This window comes from Urocampus carinirostris, chromosome 6, assembly GCF_059441175.1.
Source record: "Urocampus carinirostris isolate Australia breed hairy pipefish chromosome 6, RoL_Ucar_1.0, whole genome shotgun sequence".
NCBI classification, from domain to species: Eukaryota; Metazoa; Chordata; class Actinopteri; order Syngnathiformes; family Syngnathidae; genus Urocampus; species Urocampus carinirostris.
In genome coordinates, this window is record NC_142354.1 from 35698243 (window position 1) to 35724012 (window position 25770).

The following is a 25770-nucleotide window of genomic DNA, read 5'->3' on the forward strand; positions in this document are numbered from 1 at the left end:
TTACTCACATGGGGGATTGGGAGTCTCCGCAAATTGAAATTTTGACCTCCGTTCCGCCATCTCATGATTTAAAGTCACAAATGCTGCCTAAGTCAGCTTAATACTCAAGTACTGTACAGTACTAATAAACTTATTTTTATTATACATATTTTATACACATAGTTTGGGTGGTTTGGGTTGGTGTTAGGATTGTATTGGAAACAGACCCTTACGTCTACCATTTTTCAGGCGACATTAACAAAAAAACGCGAAATAGCATGAAAACATTCTCCAAAGTAAACCTGGTCGAAAGTAGGGATTTTCCACTAACATTATATTTGTTTTTAACCACTACCTGTCCTCCTAGTCTAAAAGTGATTGATGTACAAGTTTGAGAGAAATTGCCTGACAAACCGCTTTTTCACTACCTCATTTGTGGATAAAACCTCAATGAAACTGCTAAATTGTTAAGAAAAATACTCTAAGGCTTGTAGTGACGCAAAGGGCTAAATTAAACAACGTAGCGCGCATCTGTAGCAGTTTCCGCACTGTCAATTGGAAAACAAAACTCAGTTTAGTTCATCTATTAAAAAGCAAGCATTTAATTGAACACACTTTTGTAATTGTTGTTTTAATCCCCCTTGGCACATATCTTGCGTGCTGCTTTGCTTCCGATGAGACATTTGTGCAAGGCACTTCAAAAGTTGCCATGGACAAGGTGCAAAACAAAAGATAGCGAAGAGGCTTCATTTTTACAAAGCTAAGTACAATATACACAAAACAATCCCGCAGAAGATGTCCTTGTTGATCATTCAGACTTTAAATAGGGTCACATAATTCATACGCGCGATTGCCATTAAAATCATACAAGCTGGATACGCTTCATATAGACCTGCCTGGCTGCCTAATCATCACAATATTTATACATGGAGGGAAAATGGATAAGCGAAAGAAAAAAATGAAAATAAAAAATAAAACTGCTTCTGTACCATTTAACCAGGACATTATCATAAGTTACATTGTACAAATTTACGGAACAAATAATGCCAATTACATTTCATTCGTTTGGTAACATGATTACAAGTCAGAGTAATGCATCCCAAAAGAGTTTGTAGGTTGTAGTGGTAGAAATAGAAAAAGGAAAAAGGTCGCAGAAGAGTGCATCTGGTGAGTTAAGGACACGTCCGACGTGGCATGACGGTTACATGGCAAACAGCTGGCATCAACATCTCCCACTCATCGTTTTCAGCTCCTCCGGGACTTTGAGTGCTGAATGAGCCACTGAAGGGTGATATCTAAATGGACACAAAAACAAACATCCTGCGTTGTTGAAGGGATTTTGCGGGGAAAAGTATTTCCTCCCGTTTTCTTTCAACTCACCAATGTTGTCTTTTTCTTTGCAAGAAACCGAGTAGCAACATATCTCCCGGTCCTGAATGGCTGCCAGATTCCTGCAGAGGGAAAAAACATTTGTGTAAATTGATGTGAAATAAATTACAGCAAATATAATCATAGTATACTAAAACTATTCTCTTGTTATCTTGTGAACTGTGGTTTTTGCCATGATTGAGAAAAATCAAGGAGCGTCGAAAGCAGGGGTGTCAAACTAATTTTAACTCGGGGGCCACAAAATAGAACAAACAGTATCTCGGGGGCCAGACTAGTAGATTAGAGAGAAATAAAAAAAAAGAAAGAAAGAAATGAGAGAGAGACACAGAGAGAGAGAGCGAGAGAGAGAGACAAAGACAGAGAGAGAGAGACACAGACAGACAGAGAGAGAGACAGAGAGAGAGACACAGACAGACAGACAGACAGAGAGACAGACACACAGAGACACAGACAGAGAGAGAGAGAGAGACAGAGACAGAGAGAGAGAGAGAGACACAGACAGAGAGAGACACAGAGACACAGACAGAGAGACAGAGACAGAGACACAGATAGAGAGAGAGAGAGAGAGAAACAAGAGTTTAAATGAGAAATAGTGAGAGGGGGAAAAGAGAGAAAAAAATAAATCCAAAGAGAAATAGAAAGAGAAGGAGAGACAGAGAGGAGAGAAAAGGAAAAAAGGAAGAGAGCAAAATAAGGTAAAACACAGAGAGAGAGAAAGGGAAAAGAGGAACTGAGACAGAGAGAGACAGAGAGAGACAGAAATACAGGTACAGTGTCTTTGTGAGAGGCATCTGGCTTTGGCAACATCAAGTGGACATAATTCAACCTGCAGCTTGTTTTTCTCTTGCGCTTTTCTGAGCGTTGTCTCGCGGGTCGGATTCAATCCCTTAGCAGCCTACGGGCCGTCTGTTTGACACCCCAAGTCTACAGTGTGGCTTGACTTACATTTTCTCAATAAGCTGTTTTTCATCTAAAGCGGTCGGCAGGTCTCGTTTGTTCCCCAGTACCAAAACCTGCAACAAAATGAGTAACCCTTAGAGAAAGTGGTTGACCCAGTTAAGTAAGAAAAAAACATTTTACAAAAAATAATACTCACGGGTATTCCTTGCAACTGAGGTTTGTCTAAGAGATTGTGAAGCTCGTTCCTTGACGCCTCCACTTTATCTCTGTCTGCTGCATCCACCATGTATCTGGAAAAGAGTAGTATTATGAAAGTAGCACTTAAAACAAAATTAAAAAAAAAACACTCAATTACATTTGAACTTTTTCTGTAATGTAACCACACTTGATACCTATCAATATGCAATCCATGGATCCAATGGTATTTTTTCCAATTAAAAAATGAGGCTAATTTGATAGTCCCATTTCGGTTCACGGTATCCCAAAAAAGCTATGGGAGACTAACATTCGGCTCAACAGATCATCAATGATGATATTCATTACTTTCATCTGCAAAGGCTTTACAAAAAAACTAAAGGCCTCTTAGAGATTTAAAACTGGGTCAACCTCAGGGAACCTATCAACACCCTGGACATTTTTATGTCTGTCTATCTATTTATCTATCTATCTATCTTGGTCATATCCCTCAAGAGGGGTGACCGACAGCAAGACAAACGCATGCAATAACAAAGAAATTAAAAAAGGGGAAAAAATGCAAAAAACACACACAAACATTTTGGACCATGGCCAACCCAAATGCCCAAACAAGTTAGGCACCTTGGCACTAAGTTGGTCAAGCTTTCATCCCTCCAGATGAAACGGACACAAGAAGTTAAAATAAAAATATTTATTTCGGGTAATGTATTTTTTTAAATATTTTGGAAAACATTTACTTAAGAAATCTTTGATAAGGTATGCATTTGTTTACAACTACATTTATCTTACTAAAATATGCTAATGACCCTGGAAGCTTTTTCAACTTTGTTTCACCAATTTTAAATTTTGCGGTCTAAATTGTACGCGTACATCAAACAGCTTAATGAACATACAATAGGTACGCAGAAATCGTTTTCAATTTGGAGTTTCTCTAAAGGCTATCATGTCAACAAAAGCACCTGCAGCCGTGCCCAAAAGGTATAGTAAAACTTGCTGTTTGAAATATTCTTTTCACACCACATTTTCTGTTTTCCAGAAATGTCTACATATGACAAACTATTATGAAGTAAAGATGATCATGTCCTGAATCAATTTTGTAATAACGTAGCGCACCATGATTGTTTTTATAATTAGTTGATAGCAGAGAAGTTATTTACATTTATTTGTTAAACAAATGCGTGTGCCTGTAAATTGTGGCTTGTTCTTTTTATCAATGTAAAATAAAATAATACATCATAAGTAATAATTAAATAAAGGTTTGTACTTCGCGGGTTCTCAGAATGCAACCCCTGCTAAAAGCGAGGGATTACTGTGTTGGCTCTAAATTCTTATTTCAGTCTCTCAACAGAGAGGTCCTGTAGAGTGGTACTGCATGAATCAAAGGATAAAATCTCCCAAAACTACAATACTTACACTATGGCATTGACACCTCGACAGTAGCGTTCCCACATGCTCCGAAACCTTGGCTGCCCTCCAATGTCCCAGATCTGCAAAACATAGATTAAACTTAATCATTGTAAAAACAACAATTTGATTCATTAAAAAGGGAAAGAATAAAGAAGGAAGCTAGAATTACCAACCTTGATGGTGACATTTCCTTTGGTGACCTTCCTCATATTGAAGCCCACAGTGGGAATCATGTCTTCACTGAAATGGCCTGACTGAAAAGACACATGGATAGATTTACAACAGATATTGGTTGGTTGGTTGTTTGGTTGGATTCCTTAACCACTAGGGTCATGGATTTCCTGTGGTGTGTCCTGGACAAGTACAGCCTGGTGGCGCCCAACCTTATAGATCCATATTGTTTCCCCTGATTGCTGGGGTAAAACTAATAACCAGTTAATAACTAATGGTCTAATTATTATTTGAGTATACATTTATTGTAAGGCAATTTCCTTCATTTAACTAAATATTACACTATGGGAGACATTTTGTTTTAATCTTTTGTTTATACATTCGTAGTATGTTACTGATGTGTGTGAACAAAAAAAAATGTCCCAGTCAGTCGTTTTGGCCTGTATAAGCACGACCTCTAGTGTTCACACAAACACATGTAACAAGCGGAAAAAAAACACCACAAGATCACATGAGATCACCTGACACAGATAAGTGGAAATGAATGCTGCAGTCTTATGACTGGAGGAAGTACTTGCAGGGTGGAACAGAAGCCCAATCTGACCAACCATTCATTACTAGGCCAAAACTGTGCTAATTGTTGTCGATTTAAAGTGTGAATTAGATTTCCTCATCGTGGATAAGGAGTACAATTTAATAAAAAATACACGTTAGATTCAAAACAGTAAAATGACTACAAGTAACTAAAGTGAAGTTACAACACAGAAAACGTTTACAAGCTTCCTGAAAAGCAGGTGACATTATATGTGCATGTTAAATATGTATACAAATACATTTGTATACAGACCCTCCCCTACATACGAACATTCGAGTTACAGACAACGGTAGACAAGAACATTTTTGGGGGGATGTCGAATAATATCCGGAAATTGCTGCGAGTTAAATTTTGTATTGTGCACGCTTTTCAGAGTACAGGACAGTACTGTAGTGCTTCTTTCCGGCGCTGGTGTAACAGAGTTGAAATTTGATTGTTTTGAATGTTTTTTTGAATTCTCACAAAATCTGTGTTTTTGTTGTATTACTGTTAATATTCCGGTACCTCATTCAGTTGTTAAGTCATGGGCGTCTGCGACTGTTTTTTTCGGTTGGCACTTTATGGGCTTCAGCGCTTGCCGTAGCTTAAGTGATTTTTGTAAGCGTTGAAGGTAAGCTGTGCCCAATATCAGTTGGATAAAAAAATGCATATTTTGCTAGACATTTGAGCTGCTTTCGAAATTATTTTTGTATATAAAGATATATAAGTTGTTCTAAATGATGTGTATTAAAAAAGCACTAAATAAGAAGTTAATACAGCTTGAAATGAAATTGCAACATGTTTTGATGCAAACACGCCACGAGGTGCGGCCTGTTGAGTGATGACCCGTTTTTTTGTATCTTCAATATTTTAGATAATTGCAGTCGAGAACAGAGACCCCTGACTTTTGTATTGTTTTATTTACTGAATGCAGGTACGTGGGAAAGTTATGTTCATTGTTATTATCGAAGTTTCATTATTAATGTGCTCGCATGTTGTCTGCTTGCCGTTGCTTAAGTGATTTTTGTAAGCGTTGAAGATAATTGCAGTCGAGAACAGAGACCCCTGACTTTTGTATTGTTTTATTTACTGAATGCAGGCAATAAACCCAGAGATTGTGAAACCTTGTGTCGTGCATGAACGAGGGTCGCTACACTACCAGCGTGTGGCGCTATGAGAGTTCACCCAGCATCCACCCCGAAGAAGAAATCCGGCTTCCTCTTCCCAGTTCGTGTGTAAACATACTGTGGTGTATCTCCAGCGCGCTAAGAACTTTGACATTTTTTATTGTTTATTATTTCGTGCATCCATTCAATATGGTTGGTGTAAAGTGTAAAGAAGAGGCGAGCTGTTTCATTTGAAATTAAAGTGGAATAAGGAAGCTGGATGCGGTTGAGAAAATTGTTGGATCACTTTTTTCGGCCACTTTCCACCACGGAGGAGGAAGTAGCCTAACTCTTGAAGCCCATCTTCCAAAAGTAAGTTAAACTTCACTTTATTTATCTTTATAGAGCATATTATTGTATGAAATATTTATTTTTAGTAAAAACCAATACAGGCTACTCATACAAGCCTTAAACACACGTATATAAACCTTAAAAATACAAAATATAGCTCTGAAGCAACTTAGGAACAAATTCAAATTACGAACGATCGTCCGGAACGTATCTCGTTCATAAGTAGGGGATCGTCTGTATATTTGAATCATACCTGTCAACCACAGCGAATTTCTCCCCTTATAGATGATGGATATTTCCTTATTAAGCGATTATAAACCTTACAAACACTAAGCCGCACCTATTTACTCACAGCAAAACTGACTATCTAGAATAAACATAATTCGTGTAAAGATTATTTCATCTCCCAAATAAACAACACAATTCTTTCAGCATCTTTCTTTGTTTTTCCCCCACTTGCCGTAAATTAAATGTTGCTTATTATACGTAGCAGATTAGCGATGAGAGCAGGAATGGGCGAAACAAGTTTGGTCTGACAAACAAAACAGAAAAGAAAAACAGTTTACAGAAAAACAAAAGAAATCCTAATACAGGGTATACAGTTTGAGATCATTAGAAAACATAAAATACAGGGGAAAAGTATAAGTTAACAGTTGGGTTAAATACATATTTATTAACTTCTAGAATTAATTAACGTAAAAAAAAAAACATAAAAATACTAATTTTGAAAATGTGGATTTGGTATTTAAAACATCTTACATTTTATCTCAAAAAGAAATCTTTAACACGTTTGTATTGATAATTAACAAGTTTATCCTTTGAATAGCTATACTTTTGAATTGTAGAATTGATTTTGAAAATACAAAAGATATGTCACTTATTACTTTTCCAACTGCCTATCTTCACCAAAATCGTGGGAGTGCTGGAGCTCATCGAACTGAACCCTGGGTTAGGCTAAGGGCCGTGGGTGGGGCACACTCTGGACTGGTTGCATTCATTTCAAATTTTAATAACCCATAAATAGAAACTTTAGTGGCCTGAATACTTTGTAGCCTAAAATACTGTAAACAAAAAAAAATGCAATAAAATAAATTTAAATGTTATTGTAGCAAATTGCTGCCATCCAAACTGAACATTTGCAAGAAAATGGCCCTAACCTTTAAATGGACCACACAAAGATCACCGTCATAATTTCATATTTGACCGGCAGCTGTCATCCGAAAAAACATGACAAAATGATCCAAATTCTGATGCCATCCACCCCGGGACACATTCCGGTAATAGCAGAATATAGAACTGGACCCATCCCACTCATTTCTATGATGAGGGCATGCATTACCTGCAACATTTGAAACTCAATGCCAATGCATAGACACATAGAAGAAACATAGTTTTCCACACAATTGGGTGAAATAATCTGCTTTTTTTTTTAATTCGAGTGAGTGCTGCACCGTACCATAAATTTTATGTCACTTTGAAACATTCTTAAATATTCAAAACAAACTTTTCTATACGAGTGTGTGTGTGTGTGTGTGTGTGTATAGATTACAAAGCACCTTAAGTTCCATTATTTCTGAAACTCCCTCGAAAACAAAATATTTGGCTTAATAGTGAGAGTAACCTCGAAATCTTCCTTTTTACATGAACCGTAAACACTTAATTCCAGAGACTTTAACCTTAAAAGGCACATTGCGTTTTATTTGATACAAATTTGTTGTGTAGTGCAACCGAAAACCAGTGGGAAAACCACAAGAATGCATACTACGGAGGACTCAAAGTGCGAGAACCGCATAATCAATTTGTCAAACCTTTTTTGGTACCCTTAGGAGCAAGACAAATATGTTAGCTACCTGTAGGCAAGGCTCATGATATGTAAAACAAATGCAAATTCCTCAGACTACAAGTATTTAAGAAATGTACGTTTATATGATAGTTCATGATTTTTTGCTTATTATTTGAATAAATACATATGTTAAATGAGTGATGATTTTTAACAATAGGAGGCGCCTAATAATGCACAGTGTTTCTTTAAAACATTTACTTTACGAGACAACATGACTTGATTTTGATCACACGAATCTTGAGCGGTACAATTTTCAAATTACTTGAAATGAAATGATCTGCATTTATATAGCGCTTTTCAAGACTTCCCAAAGCGCTTTACAGTGTGCTTCACATTTCCCAATAGCGTCCGCGCAGCCATGTAAGGCGCTGACGTGCATATTGGGAGTATTAGGGGTTCAGTGTCTTACCCAAGGACACTTCGACATGTAACACGGAGGAGCCGCGATTCGAACTGCGATCTCTTGATCCCAAGACAAGCCCTCTACCTCCTGAGCCATTGCCGCCCCCACTTCTATGAAATGTTGCTTTTAAAACTATTTTAGTGTGGAATAATTTATCAGAATGAGCTTTTTTTAAAGAGCTCTAAAAAATTTATAAGTTTTTAACTCGCTGGCTCGTGTCATCATTGCAGCCTCAGTCAGCTCGTTCATGGTGTGCTTGAAAGTATATGCATTTCTTAAATACGCTAGAATAAATTCTACTTCATCTATCTTAGGGTTTGGGTTAGCATTTGAACTCTACTTAAAGGGGCCTTTTCTGACTTTCACCATTTTCATGCTACACTAGCAAATGAACACAAGACAAAAAACCTGTGGGGACAAGCATTACGTCACTCTCCAGCACACCCCATTTCAGGAACCCAATATGTTCACTCAGCTCTGTAAAAAGTAAGAAGCACACAGGCAAGGTGGACAGTAAAGCCTAATGGTTCTTTGAAATCAGTTAGACATTGTTAACACATACTTAATAAAGAAAGTATCAAACTTTCAACATTTTAACGACACATCAAACGATGCACCCCAACTTTAAATATGAATGCATAATTTGATAGTAGCTAGGACTTGGAAACCTTAAACAAAATAGTACATTTACAAATAATGCTGAAAGAGTATGGAACAGTCATTACTGCATTTTTTTACAGTGAAAACGTAGCGTTTTATGTCCGTTATTGATGATATAATACTGTACTCGTCATAAACTCAAAAGCCAAACATTAGCTTGATTCTACCAGTCTTTAACAATTATGTACCAAGAAATAAGAAATATACTTTTTTTGAAATTATAACATTACTACGTTTTTATGGTTTAACCTATGGAAGATAAAATGACGAAGACGACTTCTTCCTAGTCATCGTTCTCCCATCCTTAGCACTTATGCTAGTAGCATGAGGCTAGTTAGCCGTAGCTAGCAGGCGGAGACTTACAGCGATTACGTTGACGAATGTGGTTTTTCCCGAATACTGAAGACCAACCAGGGTCAGCTCCATCTCCTCCTTCCAAAATAAAGACTTGAACCAGTCAAGGAGCCGGTTTATTAGTGCCAGCATCTTGGGAAGTCGATGGTGGTTCGCCTCTTCCCTCCCTGTCAGATGTTTGGTTGGGCTTTTCCAGATCAGGAGGGAGGAGACGAAGGGGGGTGTGGGAGGCGGCCAGGCCGTCATGTGATCACTAGTCTGGATCCAAGGGGATCAACCAGCGCCTCTACAGGCGAAGGGAGGAAGCTCAGGCCCAGCCCAGATTTCACTTCTCAGGACAGTTTCACTGCCGTGTGCTCAACAAAAACTTTAAGCAGCGTCACAATTATTATTTTGTAAATAAATGCACCCGTTGAATGCAAAATTTGCACTAATACGATCCCAAAACTGTATGTAACATCCTACATGCCCACATTTCTTGTGTAAATATTGTGTAAATTATAACATTATCTTCTTTGTTCCCAAGGTTGGGTAGGGTTACTTTTACTTGATTACTTTCAATTACTTTTGGATTACTTACTTACTTACTTACTTATTGCTCCAGCGAAGGTCGGGGGGTCCCGTCCCTGTGCGTTGAGCTGACCAGATGAACCAGGTTTTTCCAATGCTGGCGGTCTTGTGCCAGCTGTTCTGCATCCTCTACGGCAACTCCGTGTTGTTGGAGGTCGCCCGCAACGACGTCGAGCCATCGAGTGCGGGGTTTCCCTCGTGGTCGTCTCCAGCCTGCGGCCTTTGGGTCAAACTGGAGAATGGCTCGTGTCGGATGGTCTGGTGGTAGACGAAGGACATGGCCAAACCAGCGGGTGCGGCGTTGTGCGACCAAGGAAGATGCTTGGGGCTGGCACGTGCGGGCTCTGAGCTCTTTATTGGAGACTCGCTGGGGCCACCTGATGTTCTCGATGGTTCTGAGAGCCCTGCTATCAAAACCATCGATTCTTGTGGCCAGGGTGTCGTTCAGGGGCCATGTTTCTGAGCCATAAAGCAGGATAGGGAGTACGGCGAGGTTGTAAATGCGGAGCTTCGTCTTGCGTGCGATGGTCTGGTGCCGCCAGAGTGGTTTCCAGAGAGACTGCAGAGCAGATGCTGCCAGGGCTCTTCTGCGGAGAATCTCTGGTTTTAGGTCCCCATTGTCTGTCACCATGGACCCCAGATATACAAAGCTCTTGACAGGCTCTACGATGTCGCTACCAATTTGGATGGGAGGTGGATCTGGTCCATCACCGACATACATGAACTTGGTTTTCGTCCAACTCACTTGCAGGCCAAGCCGCGCTGCCTCTTCGCTGTAAATGCCCAGAGCGTCTCTCAGCTGGCTGTAGGAAGTGCTGAGAATGATGGTGTCGTCAGCATACTCCAGGTCAGTCAGGTGGTAGTTGCCGAAAGACACTCCGGGGATGCGCTCACTAACCCTGAACATCAGATGGTCGATGATGCAATTAAAAAGGTCGGGAGCAGCCACACAGCCTTGGCGAACGCCGCTGGAGATAGCAAACCAGTCGGAGTCAATGCCGTTGATACGGACACAGCTCTCTGTGTTGCTGTAGAGCAGCTTGAACAGGGCTATGATCTTGGGTGGTGCTCTGAGAGCTTGGAGGATGTTCCACAGTGAAGAGTGGCAGACGGTGTCAAAGGCGGCCTTCAGATCAATGAATCCGATATATAGATGGCGATCTTTACGGAATTCACGGGTCTTTTCTATCAGCAAACGGACGGCAGAGATGTGGTCCAAAAGTAATTGAAAGTAATCAAGTTAAAGTAACCCTACCCAACCCTGTTTGTTCCTTTATATTGTGTAAATTATAACCTTATCTTCTTTGTTCCTTTATCGTCTTTGTTTTCTTTTATCCTCACTGTTAAATGTGAAACTGGAGTGCCACGCCCAATTTCGTTGTCACAATATCTCATCTCATCTCTCATCAGCTGCACCGCTTATCCTCAGTAGGATCACGGGGGTGCTGGAGCCCATCCCAGCAATCATCGGGCAGTGGGCAGGGGACACCCTGAACTGGTTGCCAGCTAATCGCAGGGCACACTGGGACACACAACTCACTCGCTCATTCACAACTAGGGACAATTAGGACCGGCCAATCCACCTGAAATGCATGTCTTTGGAAAGTTGGAGGAAACCGGAGTGCCCGGAGGAAACCCACGCAAGCACGGGGAGAACATACAAACTCCGCACAGCAAGTCCAGTAGCTGGATTTGAACACACACAGGAGGTTCCCAAGACCTCAGAACTGTGCCGCACACGCGCTAACCACTGCCCTGCCGTGCTTACCTTGTCAAAATATGTTCAACCCATTTTGTAACAATGACACAAAAGGTATATTCTATTCTAAAATTTAACAATGTGTGTATTAACTGTCATTCATCAGATTCCTGGCAAGACACATTTATTTCAGTTTCGTGTGATGAGGTTCGTGTCAGGTGAGGCATTCAGATTTAGAAAATAAACCAACCTACATCTTGTTATTAACATACCTGTCAACATGTACGTTTTTGCCGTACAAAGTACGTTTATTATGCATTTTAAGACATGTACGACGTACAAGAAAATCTGTACGGAAAAACGCAAATATGTCAATTATGGGTACGATCCGGTGTACACTGACTATCACGAAAAGGCAAATCAATCAAGTCAAACGAGTTCGCCGCGGTAGCCTCTATCTCAGTATTGTTTTTTTTCTCGTTGCAAACGAAGCGAGCGTTTGATGCTACTGTGCGCATGCGTCTGCCGCCTTGGGATTTCCCATTGCATCCATGTGGTAGTTGTGTAGTGAAAGGAAGTCCGTCTCTTTTTAGAGAACCGGCTTTTTCGGCTCAACTCATTAAAGAGAGCCAGCCTTCAAATGGCTCACTTGCTTTGATGCATTATATTAAAAATTATTATGTTGTAAAAAACGTTAAGAAAAAAAGGAAGTATAAAAGGAGAAAATGAAAAAAGACAGGTTTGTGGTTATCCCTTTAATCAGTTTATTACCAACAATAATTTAATGCAGAAAATAAGAAAATGTATTATTCTACTTAATTCTATTTGCATGTGTTTTTTCCTTCTACAGTGAACGTCCAAGCTACTTAATTTTTGAACTTTTTTAATAATAAACCCCGTTCATGTCGAGCAACTCAGTATCTCAAAAAGAAATGTTAATTAACAGTATATATGATATAACGAAACACATGTACAATATAACATGTTAAACTACATAAATAAACACGTTTGAAAAAAAAATGGAGTATGATTATTTTGTATTTTGTAAGGGAAAATATGACAGTTTGTAAGGGCATGGAGCCGTGGAGGTTGTCAGGTATGTGTTATTCATTAAACTGGCGCAGGAATAGACCAGTGTATAAACTGTAGCAGAAAAAATAAAATGTTTTATTGTCTCACTTTAACTTATAAAAGAAGTCTATGCGATGTTCCTTTTGAATAAAAGCATCAATTGATAGGCAATCCATTATTTCAAAAATCCTATGCAATCAGAAAAAAATAAAAAAATTTGTCTGCATGCTAATACTAATATTAATTCTATATTTTGGGGCTGAGGTGTGCATCAAATCTGAATCATTTGTCACCCATTAGGCAAGAGAATTATGTGCCTCACTCTGCATCTGCAGACACTCAACACTGTAATACGTTGCATACAAATTGCATTAGTAAAATTCATAATACAATTTGAAAATTCAGCGATTTCGAAAATGAAAATCCCAAAAATGTGAAGTTGAATAAGAAGATAGATAGATAGATAGATAGATAGATAGATAGATAGATAGATAGATAGATAGATAGATAGATAGATAGATAGATAGATAGATAGATAGATAGATACTTTATTCATCCCCGAAGGGAAATTCACATTTCCAGCAGCATCCCTGAGCTGAGAACAGTACAATAATAAAGCCAAAAGAATACAATATACAAATACCCAGTGTGACGTGCAAATGCCCACTGTAGCGTGTTATATAGAGTAACTAAATAGAAGGAACTTTAACCCAGAAAAACTGTAAATATTTAATATATTTTTAATTCTGTACTTCAATGATGACAGGTGAGGCACAGTCTCACCTGCCTGTCCTGACCACATGTCACTGATTTATTTGCATAGTCCTTCATCACTGAGAGTCTTAAACAGCTGCACAGGCCACAATTATAACATCCCCGGATCTGAAACCTATGTGAGAGCAAGGAAAAACCTCAGCATGACAAAAATTAAGAATTCATGAATAGGGTTCGGGCATGAGTTAACCCCCTTTTAAGTAACCAGACATAACATAGTCAAATCAACATTTAACATAAGTAATAACTGAAATTGCGCACAAATTCCAAGACAGCAACAACAAAGCTTCCCTTCCAAATCAGCTGGTGTATGCAGTAGGCTCCAGATGGTGGCATGCATCCGGTCCGGGTGCTGGTCCGCTGACTCAGAATGCATGTATTGTGCAAAATCATCATCCTCAAGCGCTCAGCTACCAGGCAGCAAGAAAGGACCAGATAACAATAGTAAGAGGTCCACATCGATCATTATCTACGAGATCAAAATACTTGATGAGGTGCTCCCTCCATGCATGAAACTACAGTGAATTGATGGGGCCTGGCTTTTCTTATGATCTAGGTTGCACGCACACACAGTTTTTCTTTTCTATTTGAGACATCCCATTGACATAATGCATTTACTGCCCCTCTCCATTCCGACCGATTGCCTAATCTTAACCCTGTTCAAAGTCCAACTCAAAAACCAAGATTAGGATGTCCAGTTAAATACAGCTACTGGTCCCTGCAATAGAAAAAAAGAGTAGCAAATACATTTTAGCAACTCTCCACCTACTTCTAAATGTGTGTAGCGTGTAGTCAGACAACATTTTCATTGTAATATCACGGTTCACAGATCCCTTAACCACCAGGGTCCCAGGGGCACCACTACCTGTGGTGTGTCTTGAGAAAGTACATCCTGGCGGCACCCATCCATCTCCAAGCCGTTTTTTGGGGGTAGGAGTTTGCTCTCCACATGAAACTGATAGTACTGTTTTTTATGGTCACCAGTAACAGGAGAAGCCTTCTGATCTGACTCTGATACAGCACCTTGTTCACTGTTCTTTTTCAGTGTAAAGCATCATCCCACTCTCCAGACATAAGCCGGACCTCGACATTGACCGGCAGCACGTGAGACAATATTGATACTAGATCCTATTATGCAAGAAAAACAAATACAACAGCCTTCTGCGATAACTGTCTTCATTATTTTTTTTACAAAAGTTTCATTACTAAGACAAAGTTATGTTACCTATAAAACAATGTGTCAAGTTTTTTTTTTACACTAAGTCTTAACAGCTCAGTAGCCTAGATGGTAGTGTGCCCGCTTTAAGACTGGGAGGTCGCTGGTTCGCGCCTCGGCCGAGTCATACCTAAGACTTATAACATTGGTAAAATGGCGGCGCCCTCTGTTGGCTGCGGCTGCATCGGCTCGCTACAACGGGTCAGGTGTATCGACATTTCGTTCTGTGTACATTGTTACAAAGAATGACAATACAAAGGAAATTATTATTATTATTATTATTATAACTGCATGAAAGATATACACTAGTATAGACCTGATTCCTGTTTGTAAACTAAAATGCTGCAATCGTGAAGTCATAATAATGCGGGAAAATTAACATTCTATACAAAAAACCCTATACTGTATATTTTAGATTAAAAACAGTAAGAAGAAGAATAGTCATCTTATTTTGGCTTCATTGCTCATATCTTGTGCCATAACAAATAATACACATTCCATATTTTAAGGACATCATATTTTGAATTTGTTTAGTAAATTAAAACACTTAAAATTAAGCTTTATTAATTCAAAAAGGTAACTATAGAAAATATATTTTAGCTTCGATTTCTAAACATTTAATAGAGTATTACTGATTTATACAATTAATTTAAGATACAATTATACTGAAATGTTTCTAATAATCCTCATAACGTGCAAAATGTTTGGTATTCTTTTCTATTTTTAAAAGTCATTGTTCTTATTCTTCTTGTGAAATAGGGTAAAATTTTACAATAGGAATAATTACTTTTAAATAAAGAGAAACACTGTGTGGCGTTGGAACTTTATTTTTTGCTATGTAGGTAGAAGTGAAGCAATTGCTGTGACTTTTAATCAGTGCTTTTTAAAAGATACATTCAAAAAACTCAAGCATCCCTTGACGTGTGTTCAAATACTTCCTGAAGTACAAATACGAGAAAACGATGCAAATACTTAAGCAGAGCATGACATTTTTTAATGACTGATGACAATATATGGGAGTTATCTAAAAATGTTGTTTCTCCCAACTAACTGACCAATCCAGATATAGGCAACGCTGTTATAGTCTCTATGACAATGTGGTGACTATTTCCTGTAGTCCATTCTTGGAATCAGATCGACTGATGTCAAGCTGCTGGAACCCCGTCTCCTCCATGATGGACAGGTGGGTATCTAGAGCAAATATAGCAGAAATAATTAAAGTGATCTATCATTATTTGGGACTGATAACGTTTTTGTGTGTGTCCTGCTATGAGCCCTGCAGCTATGATAGCATACTTTATCACTACTGATGTAAAACAAACACAAATGTCAATAAAGTTCTAATCCTTGAAAATTAAATCTGTGAATATTTTAAAAGTCATTGTTGATATGAAAAATCATAGGAGGTTTAAAAAACAGTTGGAACTTTTAAAATCAACAACAATAATCAAATATTAGATATTAGAAATATTCAAATGTTAAAATGTGGCTTTAGTGTAGAAAAACTCTTGTTTTGTTAAGTTGTTCATGTTACAAATGCTCAAAATCAGACTAAAGTCTTAAGGTGATAAAAATCTGGAACAAGAGAGAAAAATGTATGAAGTAGTTTGTGTTTGGCATTTTAAATTGTTTTATAAAAATCTTATAATTATATAAAATTATTAGATAGATAACTAAATAAATACATAAATAAATACATAAATAAATAAAAATACATATTTTAAATTCCGTTAGTAAATATTAGCTACTGGAGACACAATTACAAGATGTACTTCTGTTGGTATGGTTAGATATATCATTGCACTTCTTCTCATTGTACTATTGTTACAATGCACTCTTCACTTTGATTGCACAATTATTGTAACTTAAGTGAGTCTCTAAGAACTACGTTGTAAATATTTTTGCCCATTCATCCTGAGATTTTTAAAAAAAAAACTTTTCTGTTTTATTCTGTTTATTACATGTTTACCCTGAAGTGTTAAGTGCAATCTCGTTGCATACAGCGGTTCACAACGTTGTTATCAATGAGAATAAAGACAATTCAAGTCAATGTTCTTAAAGTGACAGTGTGTAATATTTAGCACTTTCTAGGGGGAAAAATAATTAAAAAACAAGATTTACTTAAATAATAAGAAAAACACATGATCTACCATATAATCATGTATTTTTTAAAATACTAGGAGGTCAAAAAGAATGAATTTATTTTACATATCAGCTGACCTAATTATCCGCCATCTTGTTGCCAAAGGTACCAAAAAAAAAACAAAAAACCTCACGTAAGTCTGGGCAAAAGAATGATAAGAAAAATGTTGCGGTTTGGTCACTTTGAGTCTCCATAGTTTGTATGATTTCTTGTGCTTTTTATCACTCGTATTCAGTTGCACTACACAGCACAGCGACATCTAGTTCTCATACAATACACACCTACCCCTGAAAGAACGTAAACATACCTGTTCCACATTTTTTGGCCAAATTCATACAGTTGCGAGACAATATCACAAAAACAATGAGAGCCAGCAGGGCACATCCAACGCCGACAGGCACAAACGATCCATTTCTTCCTGTTGAGGAATCAATTCATAGCTACAGTAAGTGTACATTTCATGACTGGTATGCACTATTAAAACAAACTAAGTCAGTTGAAGCAAGTGAGGGACTGAGATTACACAGAATGCACTGTCATAAAAACATAAATTTGCAAAATAATACAGTAGCACTCTTACGTGGAGTTGGGCAATACTGGAAATTTTGGTATCGATCCAATCCAATACTTTTTGCTGAGAAATGGTATGAGCATTGAATAATTGAACCCTTCCCCCTAGAGTTAGTTCATAATTACAATAAACAAAGCAGAAAGATTTTAGGCACTGAAAATGTTTTTCTTTTTTTTTTATTAAATAGCAATGCTACGGACTTGAACAGTACAAGAAATAAATGGAAACATTTATATTACAATTGTTTTTGAACATAAGCAAAGAGAGTCGAACAAAAAAAAGCAATAATGTAACGAAAATACAAATACTGTGTAACATTGTCAACTACAACTTACAATTTACATTGCACAATATTTTGAAAGTAAATTCAATAATGCAAATAAAGTGTAAGTTGGCTCAGTTGTCATAGAGTCAAGGGATATATAGGTTTACAGGAACATTAACATGTTTACAATTTGAGTTGCAGGTTGCCGCTCTCTGTAGGGTGAGCTTTTTCCATGTGTTTCTGTAAATCTATGGTATTGCCACAGTAGCAGAAGTTACCACAAAAATTATATCTGGCATTGTCCTTTTCGTGTCTGCCTGTCATTTTTATCTTCTGTTAGTATTCACACATAACTTGGCCATCTCTTCGGCCTGGCAGGCAGGAGGCAGCAGCAGGCCAGGTAGGAAGAGGTGCTAAAAGTGTGCCTCTATAAGTGTGCCTCACTAACTCAGGCATAAACTTAAACAGTGGCCAAGGCGGCTGGGTGAAAAGGGAAGGGCTGCACAATCTACATAGAGAATCGATGCTTTGAGGAGAAGTATCGATCACAGGACAATAGTATCCATCCAATCTAAGTGCTTCGTATTGGTAATATCAATATTTGGATCCATCCAACCTACTCTCACATCAACAAAAAAAGGCAAGCATTTGCAGAATTTCACACTTATTAGCATCTCTCAACACTGTTATCAGCATTTTTCCTGAAAACTGTGAAATACTCAAATATGTGTGAGGTTGTCGTATTCTTTAAAAAACTAAATCATTGCACTATTGTTATAGCGGCTAAGAGACAGTACAGAGAGAAATGTAATCAGTTCTTCTCCACTACTGACTCTGGACGGATGTGGAGAGGCTTGCAGCACATCACAGACTACAAAACCACCACCAGCACAATCAGCTCTGCAGATAGCCTGCCAGAGGACCTTAATGTACTTTTAGGCCACGAACAGCGACACAGAGACACACACACACCCAGACCACCAGACCAGACCAGATCAGGTCAGGTACTCAGACTCCTGAAGAAAATCAACCCCCACAGAGCAGCAGGACCAGACAACATACGTGGCCGTGCTCAGAGAGAATGCGCCAATGAGCTGGCAACTGTTTTTACCTCCATCTTCAACCTTTTCTTCAGCCAAAGCACAGTTCCCTCCTGTTTCAAGACCGCAACCATTGTCCCCTTCCCTAGGAAGGCCTCACCCACCTGCCTGAACTACTACTGACTGGTCACACTCACTCCAACTATTATGAAGTGCTTTGAGAAAGTAGTTCTACCCCACATCCAGAGCAGCATCCCAGACAACCTGTTCCCCCTACGCAGGGGTGGCCAACCTGGTCCTGGAGAGCCGCATGTCCTGCATGTGTTTGGAGGTTTCTCTTCTCCAATACAGGTGATTCCTATTACCTGGATCATTATCAAGCTCTTACAAAACTTTCTAACACGCTGAAAATTGACATCACCTGTGTCGGAGCAGAGAAGCCTCCAAAACATGCAGGACATGTGGCTCTCAAGGACCGGGTTGGCCACCCCAGCCCTACAGTATGCCTATAGGATAAACAGATCCACCTCAGATGCAATCACAGCTGTTCTTTGTAATTCCTTGTCCCACCTGGAAAACAAAGACTCCTACAGGGCCAAATGGGCAAAAGGTGATTGGTCCTAACCTGAGCCGAGAGTAACAATGATGTGAAATTAAAAAAAAAAGATCAGTCGTCTGATGTTGCAAACCTGTACAAATTATTTTGGATAATTCCTTTGGGTTCACTTCCGCTTTAAGACAAGTGGCAATAAGCACTTCATCCATCCTTCCATTATCTGCACCGCTTATCCTCAGTAGGGTCGCGGGGCCGCTGGAGCCCATCCCAGCTATCTTCGGGCAGTGGGCAGGGGACACCCTGAACTGGTTGCCAGCTAGTCCCAGGGCACACAGGGACAGACAACTCACTCGCTCACTCACACCTAGGGACAATTTGGACCAGCCAATTAACCTGACATGTATGTTTTTTGGAATGTGGGAGGAAACCAGACTGTCCGGAAGAAACCCATGCAAGCACGGGGAGAACATGCAAATTCTTCACAGGAAGCCTGCGAGCTGGATTTAAACCTATGACCTCACCTCAGAACTGTTCCGCAGACGTGCTAACCACTCAGATGCCGTGCCGCCCGCAATAAGCACTTGAATACTGTATTTAAATGTTGATGTTCACCGAGTCCGTTTCCAATGTATCAAGGTAAAGTCTTGGGTCCCCAGTTATGTCATGAGTTTTCTTGGGATTTAAAATTAACATACCATGTACATGACAATCTGCGTCATGTGATCCGTTTCCCGGAAACACAAGCTGTAGTGTCGCCGTGCTGCACCTGTTGACCAGGAAACATTCTTCTAACCGCCATTCAATAACTTTAACAATGACAGTAGCTCGTCATCGAAATTCTTACTGTATTCGGGGCCTGCACATATTCATTTTCACGTCCAGATATTCATGATCAAGGCAGGCCTGGCATTTGTACTCTGTCGTCCCCAAAGCAGATCCTGTAGAGTGGCATAGTCTATTAGTGGGAATCATACAGTGTAGTGTTGCATCTTGGACAAAATTGACTATTCTAAATGTTAAACAAAGCAACTAATGGGTTGTATTGAGAAATGACCAGATTTGGTTTCAAATAATATTTTGTGTTTCATCTAGTGCTAAAACAACTTTTTTGATCAATATAATATTGTTGTTAGATTGGTCAAACAATAATTTGAGGGGAGTCATTTAGACACTCTCTGTGTCTGTCTTCGGCATCAGAGGGGCTCAAGAGCTATGGCAAACAACCAAAATCATCTAAGAAAACAGGTGAGCTGGGATTGTTCATTACCTAAGCTACTGAGCATTCACTCTATAGCAAGAGTAAGTAAAAGGCCACCCCCTGAGATAGGTGTTCACCTTATATTCCAGAACGGCTATGCGTTGCAGGCCATGGTTTGGTGAAACGTCTGCATAAGAGAGTCCGGTTCGGCAGTTTGGAGTGGTCGGCGATCGGGAGCGGGATTGTCCAATTTGGCCGCCAGAGGGCGGTAGAAAAAGCAGACCCCATGGAATGCAGATGTTTACCAATTTTGTTGCTATTAATTGGGGGTGCTTTGAAACAAAACCTACAGTAGCTAACGACCATCACGAAGGCTCAAAGTACAACTTTGTGAAATTTCACAAAAATCGGTTTGGCCGTTTCTGAGCCTATAAAGTTTTTATAAAGTAGTTTAGAATTAAATTGAGATTTGAATAAGTCCAGTATTAGTCAGAGTCCCATTTTTTCCTAGCCAGAGCACATTGAACCTAAAGATATTCTAATGTTATTTTCAGATGTGACATCCTTATAAAAATATTTAAAAAAGCAAAAGTAGGCCTTTTTCACACACAGCTCAGAGAAAATATGCCCGTTCGTAAGGATGAAATACAGGGTGTCAAACTACAGCCTGGGGGCATTTCAAGACTTTAGACTATTTTGATAACTTCCTAAAACATATAGTATCAATTCTAAAGGTTCCATAAATACAAAACAAGTGAAAAAAATGGAAGAAAATTGTAGATTTACATCCACACCAACTCACCACACTAAATAAACTCAAGGGGAGCTACGAATAAAAATGTGCTTGCCTCAATTGTCATGTTGCTTTGAATTAAAAATAGAAAAATAAATACAAAATAAGAGTTCTAGCAGTGAACGGGCAATAACATCAGTTACAACTACGCGGCTGGGCCTACTAAAGCTGAGAAAATATTGCACAATACTGTATTGTCTTTAACATAAAAAAAGATAAATCTTATTTTCAATGATCCATGCAAACAAAGTTGGTGCCATCACACCTCTTTCTCCCCTCTCTCTGTATTCCTGCAGGCTACTTGCTACTGCTGGCTCCTGAAAATTATACAAGTGCATTATCAGATGCCAAATCCTGATTCGCAGAACATTTTACAATGTCATTAAAGTGTTTGTATGATAACTTTGAGCGCTGCTTTGTTTTATTATTGATACTCATCACTGAATATCCTCCGATATTCATCACTGAGAACACCTTTTCACAAAGATAAATAGTACCAAACATGAAGAGAACCTTAGCTGGACGTCAGCTCTTTTACACCTTTACTGCTCTCTACGGTGGGCTGCGGGATGTATGTTTGACATGTCTGATCTACAGTATCTCCAAAATGAATCTGGATTCACCATTTCAAAATATGGGCGCCACCAGGCAGTAGTTGCCCAGGACACAGCAAACCCCTACAACCTTGGAGGTTATGGGATACATCCACCCATCGACCACTCTTCGTTTCAGGCTCAATACATCGGTCTTACCCGTCCTCACTGCCATCTCGCCGGCAGCACATGTATTTTCCACACACTTGGAGCATGCGTCATTAGAACACAGGAAACCGAGGCGACACTCGCACTTTGCGTCTGCGGTCGAAGAGCATTTTTCTTTATATTCTGTCCAAAGATAAGAAATTCAACCACTTCCTGTCAGAGCTGTTTCAGCTTGATGCATTGTTGTTTTCTTCAAAAAAGGATCATCCTTATTTTATTGTTTTTGATTTTGTTGGTATGACTTTCTTGACCGGTTCTTACCTCTGTGAGCACCTTGACACAGTTGGCAACGTGTACATCTGGCAAAGGCATTATATTCAGAAGAGAAGAAATGTTCAGAACATGGCTGACAGACAGTTTCTCTTGTTTTTGTGCAGATCTTCACCAGATGATGTCCTTTAAATCAGAATTAGGTTACATCTGATTTGTGTGTTCCCTTTGAAGGCATCAATGCACTTGGCTGCAAGGAAAGATTTTTAATTTGTTGTTACCTGGAGGGCACTGTTTGCAGCAATTCTCCCCTATAAGAGTCCTCCGTGAATCAGAGCAGTTTGAGCTTGCAGCGAATTTGAAGATCCAAACGCACAAAGTATAAGAAGCCACTAAGATGCGGTGAGGAGAGAACATTTTGGACAGCGCAAACCCCATGCGACAGGTTTTTAAAGTGACTATGGGAGGAGTCTTGACTGCCCACTACAAGAAATGAAACATGTACTATTCATCACAGTTTAAAAGACAAAAAAAAAGATTAGTGCTCAATGTATTTTTTGAAGAAACACAGAATAGTTTTTAGTTTACTTTTATTCTTGAATGCACCAACTAAGGTGGAGGTACAATAAATGTGCTATTCAACCCTGTTATAGAATAAATGTTGTAAAAAAAAAATAGTGTGGCAACCCAAGCTCCCACCCTACAAAGCAGGCTATACTGGGTGGGCTGACACGTACTGACAATCACTATTGCCTCCCTGTACATGCCCTGCAATCAATCGGCTCTTGGGGTTGGTCACACCTGAAGCCGATTCACTATTTGCCCAGGGAGCTGTATTAAAGAGCTGCTGCTGAGAGGAGAGAGATCACCAGGCTGGTGAGTGAGAACGCCAGCCTCACCGAGCCTCTGGGGTAAACGGACAGTGGCTGAATTTTTGTTTGGAATTCAAAAGAGGAATTTACCTTTGTTTGGGTTGAAGACAAGTCAGAATCCTGGCTTATGGGAGTGGTCGAAGACTTTTTTCAACTGTCACTAACTGTGTACTGTCTCTCTGCTGAAGGCCATCAACAACACAACGCCTACTTCTGTCCGGAAAAGAATCTTGAACCTCACAACCCACACCCCAAACCATTTATTATAGTTAATATACTTTTTCTTATTTCGATCCTACAAAACTGTCTCTTGTTTGTGTGTTTTCTGAGTGCAAAACCTTACTGCCACATTTGGTTGAGAATGCGGGCATTGCGGCCTGCAATGGTTTTACAAAAGGGGACAAAAACCACTGTCAAACTCAGAGGGCCTGCAGAGACCACTCGGGCAGCAATGTGAACAGCTACCCTGCCCTGAAAATGGCCATTCTGGCCCACTAAAGGCATCACCTGCAAACCCATGCCCAGAGTTTCCACTGTTAGTCCTATGACCCCAACTCTCCGGTATGACCCTAGTTAGCTGCACTGGTAAAGCTAACCCGAGCGTGGTTGACATCCGTGATGGGATCCTCAGCTATTGATCCCCTTGTAACAGACCGATGGATCAGAGCCCTGCCGAACAAAGCAAAACGCCACACCTCAAACACCAGCCGTGAAACGATGGACGCCTTGTTGGCCGTTCTGGAAAATTACCAGGTGACCACAGAATTATTGAAGTTCACTACACAGGAATGGGGTCATAATGAGCAGTTACTCACATTTTAAATAAAAAACAATGTACAGTGACTGCAATCGGAGAGGAGGTTAGGGAACAGTTGTTGGTGCCAAATTTCTTTATTTCGAAGGTCCTGTAACTGGCACACGTGCTTAGGGCATACTTGGGAACAAAGAAAACCTATAATCTGATCCTGAGACGTTTCTATTGGCTCGAAGTAAGAAAGCGGTCCAGGACTACTGGCGGCAGTGTTGGGAGTGTCATAAGGCAAGTACTAAGGTAATTTGCCACAACCCATTGATTGCCTTACCTATAATTGAAACCCTGTTTAGCCAGGTGGCAATGGGTATCATAGGCCCTCTTACCAATTCTAGTCATAGCCACCTTTTCATGCTAGTAATAATCTGTAATCCCACTTGGTACCCCGAGGCCATACCCCTATGTAGAGCCTGGGCTAAAGCTGTGTTCCTGCTGTTCAGCCAGGTTGGACTCGCTGATGAGATGAGATGTCAAGGGTGATGCGAGAGATTTGCACATTGTTAAAATTGAGGCAATTTCGTACCGCCATATACCACCCTCAGACCGTAAGTAGGGAAGAGTTTTAACAAGGCGGTAAATCAAATGCTAAAAAAGGTGATTGAAGTGAATGGGGAAAAACTGGGATCAGTTGCTGCCATATTGACTGTTTTTCTTCAGAGAAGTACATCAGAACTCAATGGGATTCTCTCCATTTGAGCTGCTGTATGGCCAGTAACCAAGAGGGCTGTTAGACATAGCTGAGGAAGCCTCGGAGCAGTGGTGGAACAAATGAACACACAAAAGTCTGGCCAATAGTGGGGGAGCACCTCGAGCATGATAAGAAAACCCATGCTCGAGTCTACTACAGGGGATAACAGGCACAAGAGTTTCAACCAGTGGACAAGGTGCTGGTCTTGTTCCTAAAGGCAGGGGCTAGACAAAATCATGGAGAAAGTTCTCATCTCATCTCATCTCATCTCATTAGCTGCACCGCTTATCCTCAGTAGGGTCGCGGGGGTGCTGGAGCCCATCCCAGCAATCATCGGGCAGTGGGCAGGGGACACCCTGAACTGGTTGCCAGCCAATCGCAGGGCACACAGGGACAGACAACTCACTCGCTCATTCACACCTAGGGACAATTTGGACCAGCCAATTCACCTGAAATGCATGTTTTTGGAATGTGGGAGGAAACCGGAGTACCCGGAGGAAACCCACGCAAGCACAGGGAGAACATACAAACTCCACACAGGAAGTCTGGAGCTGGATTTGAACCCACGCAGGAGGTTCCCATGACTTGAACTGTGCCGCACATGCGCTAACCACTGCGCCGCCGTGCTGCCCGCCATGGAGAAAGTTAGTACGGTAAAATATAATGTAAGACAACTGAACCATGTGAACCTGTTGGAAAAAAATGGCACCCTAGTCTTCACTCTCTCTCTGCTCCAACCCTCCACAGCCCTTCTCTGGAAATCCCAAAGGGGCTTTAGCTTGCCCCACGCCAGGACCAAGCAGAGCTGATAGAAAGAAGCAGTGAGGTCTTTTGTGACACCTCTGGATGTAATACAGTGGTGGAGCATGATATCTTCACAGACCCCGGAAAAAGAGTAAGAATACGACCTAATCGTATCCCAGACGCTAACTAAGAGATCATCCAACAGGAAACAAGAAATATGCTAGAGCTTGAGGTTATTGAAGAAGTTGTCATGATTGCCGATTGAACGCAGCTGCAGCGGCGTAATTGGCGCCAACAGCCCGGACAGCTGATTGGTGGACACTCCCTTTTAAAACCCCTGGCTTCCTCTTGGAAGCTGTCAGATCGTTGCAAACTGCCTTCTGCTCAGTTAGCCTTCTCGTCCGACCCCGTTTTTGCTAAGCCTTTTTTCTGCCTGATTTTTGTTACTGACCTGTT

General features: G+C 40.0%; 2 protein-coding genes across 2 annotated transcripts; both read right to left on the reverse strand.

The window, feature by feature from the left end:
* Positions 1 to 563: 563 nt before the first annotated feature.
* Positions 564 to 9557, reverse strand: arl8ba (ARF like GTPase 8Ba). The gene is made up of 7 exons (XM_088338859.1): positions 9342 to 9557; positions 4044 to 4124; positions 3877 to 3950; positions 2465 to 2558; positions 2314 to 2381; positions 1360 to 1430; positions 564 to 1274 (listed from the first exon to the last, which is right to left on the reverse strand). Exons 1-7 carry the CDS (start codon positions 9462 to 9464, stop codon positions 1225 to 1227), a joined length of 561 nt encoding a protein of 186 aa, XP_088194985.1. The 5' UTR covers positions 9465 to 9557; the 3' UTR covers positions 564 to 1224.
* Positions 9558 to 15634: 6077 nt separating this feature from the next.
* On the reverse strand, positions 15635 to 22963 carry tnfrsf18 (tumor necrosis factor receptor superfamily, member 18). The gene is made up of 7 exons (XM_088337240.1): positions 22481 to 22963; positions 22251 to 22385; positions 21981 to 22112; positions 20082 to 20175; positions 19933 to 20003; positions 17113 to 17223; positions 15635 to 15853 (listed from the first exon to the last, which is right to left on the reverse strand). Exons 1-7 carry the CDS (start codon positions 22635 to 22637, stop codon positions 15750 to 15752), a joined length of 804 nt encoding a protein of 267 aa, XP_088193366.1. The 5' UTR covers positions 22638 to 22963; the 3' UTR covers positions 15635 to 15749.
* Positions 22964 to 25770: the final 2807 nt, after the last annotated feature.